This window comes from Citrus sinensis, chromosome 4, assembly GCF_022201045.2.
Source record: "Citrus sinensis cultivar Valencia sweet orange chromosome 4, DVS_A1.0, whole genome shotgun sequence".
Lineage (NCBI taxonomy): Eukaryota > Viridiplantae > Streptophyta > Magnoliopsida > Sapindales > Rutaceae > Citrus > Citrus sinensis.
In genome coordinates this window covers 1883326-1887082 of record NC_068559.1, presented here as the reverse complement: position 1 = coordinate 1887082, position 3757 = coordinate 1883326, and the positions used below count along the sequence as shown (strand labels likewise).

General features: G+C 33.2%; 1 protein-coding gene across 1 annotated transcript; it reads left to right on the top strand.

The window, feature by feature from the left end:
* The first annotated feature begins 1031 nt into the window (after positions 1 to 1031).
* Positions 1032 to 2405, top strand: LOC102625477 (LOB domain-containing protein 15). The gene is made up of 3 exons (XM_006486150.4): positions 1032 to 1347; positions 1468 to 1717; positions 1822 to 2405. Exons 1-3 carry the CDS (start codon positions 1334 to 1336, stop codon positions 2233 to 2235), a joined length of 678 nt encoding a protein of 225 aa, XP_006486213.1. The 5' UTR covers positions 1032 to 1333; the 3' UTR covers positions 2236 to 2405.
* Positions 2406 to 3757: the final 1352 nt, after the last annotated feature.

Genomic DNA, 3757 nt, shown 5'->3' with positions numbered 1-3757 from the left:
TTACAGATTTTGAGACTTGAATTCTAAACTTCTTGCCTAACTACCCGATGAGAGCTTTTATCTTTTCATAATGTTATATTACAATCTTATTAATATTCACTATATTTATTACTAACAAAGCAAATCATATGATTCTTTTATAATTAATGTAATATAGATGTCTGGGCTCAAAACAAATGAGATCTACCATAAATAGTTCAAGGAATTTTTTTTTTCACATGTTACATACACAAATTCTAACTCCCCACCCCACTAAGTAGTCCGGTGAATTTTTTTAATTAAAGGTCATTTAAAAAAATGCCTACCCTAAAAATAATAGCTAAGTAGATTATTTTTTATTGCTTTTCCAATCAAACCCAAATTGATTGATTAATTATAATTTTGACAAGATGATCAATTGAATGTGGCTAGGCTACAATCAGCGAGTCTGCATTTGGTCTTACAAGCGATCTCCAAAGAGCACATTGCGGATTCTACACGGCGGTGTTGATATTAATTAAATTTCATTTTCACAAACAATATCCCAGATATGGTCATTCAAATGAAGATGGGTTCTTGATTTTGACAAGAAACTAACATGCCCTGCTGCCTTTATCAAAGCAAAATACATAGCTATAATCAATCATCATATAATTTTTCATCACTTTTTAATCAAACCCTTTTATCATCTTGTTTAAGAATTAAGGTTATTTAACAGAAACATATTGAAATTAATCAATTATGATAACATATTAAGAAAAAGAAAAAGAAAAAGAAATTAATAATAATAATAATAATAATAATAATAATAATAATAATAATAATAATAATAATAAATTTCGGTGTGTGTGGGTGTGTGTATATACATATCCTGAGAAAGAAAGCAAAAACCACATGCAGCCGTGAAAGATCATTAAGCAATCGAAGCAAAACCAGATGGCTTTGATCTTCAAAGTCAACACGTTTAAAGACAACACACGTGGGCAAGCAGTGACGGAGCTGGCATTTATACTTAACTCAATAACCTTTTATTCTCTCTCTCTCTCTCTCTCTCAATTTATACTTCATTGATGCTAGGCTAGCTCAAAGTTTTCTCCTCAACCTATAATTCTCCTCGTACTTGATCAAAACTAGCAGCAAAAACATCTCCCACAAACAAACAAAAATTAGCTTCTAATTTTAGTCTCTTTTACTCCCATCGCTTTTCAAGCTATTTCCTTCTTAATTAATCACTTCCCCCATCCCTTTCTCTCAATCTCTAAAAACTATATCTTGCCTTTTAAGTACTCTTTGCTCCTCTCATTTTCCTCTCTTCTTCTTCTTCCTCCTTCTCCATTTCTGAGGGCATGCCTGAATGTCCAGAGAAAGGTAATTAACTAATCATCAAATCTCTAAAAACACTAATTTTGTTTAATCCATTAACTCAATATTTTGTTTTCTCACGCCCTAAATTAATTAGTTCCTATTTTGATTTACATATATATATAGGGAGAGATTCGATGAGATAGGAAAAAAGATCAAGAGAGAAGCAGATGCCTCTTCTCATATGGGAAGAAGACACATGTTGGGTCCTCCTGGAACCCTAAACACGATAACACCATGCGCTGCCTGCAAGCTCTTGAGACGCCGCTGTGCTCAAGAATGCCCTTTTTCTCCTTATTTCTCCCCTCACGAACCCCAGAAGTTTGCCTCTGTTCACAAAGTCTTTGGCGCCAGCAACGTCTCCAAGATGCTAAATGTAACTATTTTATTAAGGGCTCTTTAACCTTTTTTTATGCAACTCTAATTAGATTTAATTTTTTGTTGATAAATGATAATTATTTTTTATGTGTTCATAATTAGGATGTACCCGAAAGCCAGAGAGCTGACGCCGCAAATAGTCTTGTTTATGAGGCTAATGTGAGGCTTAGAGACCCAGTTTATGGATGCATGGGAGCAATTTCAACTTTGCAACAACAAGTTCAGTGTTTACAAGCAGAACTTAATGTTGTAAGGAATGAGATTATAAAATACAAGTACAGAGAAGCTAGTAATGTTATGCCGTCATCTCATCATCCTCATCAGGTAGCTTTGCTTTCTTCTGGAGCTGTTACGGTTGCTGCTGCCCCATCACCATCTCTACATACGCCGCCGCCGCCGCCACCTCCTCTTCCTTGTACTCCCAGTTGCTCTTCTTCTATATATGCACAACCAAATACCAGCGCTGCTGATTATAGCACCATTTCTGGTGATCAAAACGTTTCGTACTTTGGTTAAATTATTGCTAGACTACTAATCAAGAATATCTCATTTATTTTTCATTCTCATAAAGAAAATATGTGGAATAAAAAGAGGAAGAGGATATTGATATTGGATTATTAATTTGGGATTGTTTAGATACTGAATCACAGTCTAATTAATCTATAAATCGAGTATGCTTTTTAGTAGTCGCTTTTTTTTTTTGGTTTCATTAATCTTCTTCCTAATCACTGTTTAATTTCCTGGTTGAACTGCCAATACTAACTTACCTTAAACTTTAGCAAATTAATTAAACCATATGCTTGATGCTTGTGATATCTTAATATGTGAAGTCATTTCATGTTTGGGATCTGGTTGAACAGAGAGTGTAATAGCATATGCTACCTTGTCTGTGCCATTAATGGATATTGATGGTATTTCAAGTTCCGGTGGAGCAGACAAAAGGTGAAGTTGTAATCATCCCAATGTACGTTAGTGAAACTTCTAAGAATCTGATGAGATTTGCAAATTAACTAGTTATCGGAAAAGCTATTCCCTTGGCTTATTACTTTTCTACCCTTCTAAATTTCTTCTTCTTCTTTTAATAATTTTTATTTTAATTAGATTATTTACATATATACGGCAGTCCTTTTTTCCTTTTCCACTACTGTTCACTGCTTATGAAGTATATATGTTTCAAGTGATGCCCCTTGGGTGCAATATTAGAAGGTAAGGGTTTGTGCTCAATGGGTGAAGTTTCTTATGATCTCAACCCGCCCAATTTCTTTTTTCTTTTTTTTTTCAAGTATATTTCTATTGATGCCTTTTTTAATTGAACGCTTTTTCGGGTTGTTTCCTTATTTTTAAACACTCATGTCTATTAATCATATTATTGTGGAAATTTTTTTCATTATATATATAATATTTGTAAGATTTAGGAGGTTAATTCAGCTATATTTTTGTGGGTACTTCTATAGTTCTCTTTTTTGTGTTTATCCTCTCGTTCATTCATGGTGGGTTTAGAAATTCATAAAACTAGTTGCAGACCATTTGTTGTTCGCAAAGTGAACGAAAATAATTATAATTTCTTGTCCCAGTTTGATAACCCATATTCAACGGAATATGGAAGAATTTGGTTAATGTTTTTTGTTAATTATTTATCGCACCCCACGAAATTAATTGTTCAATGTTATCGTTAGTTGGCCACATTATATATACATACTTAGATGATATATATATATATTTTTGCCAAAATGGTACGAGACTGCATGAGTTATCATTAGGTTATGAAAATGGTAATTTGGTATTTAGATTCCAAACAAAGTTATAGTGCAATTGCCAGTTTGCTACATAGTAAAGCTACGGCACATTGTTAAGTAGATGTGTGTGTATGTATTTGTTGAGTGGTCAATGATCCAGCGGCCAGCTATTTTATTTAAATATTAATAATTAATAATTTTATAAAATTCTGGGGTTTTCTTGGCGTGTGGATTTCAGCGGAGTTGGAAGGGGAATACAGAAATCTCAAGTATTGTTTAAACAAGCAAGTTAATTATCGGGA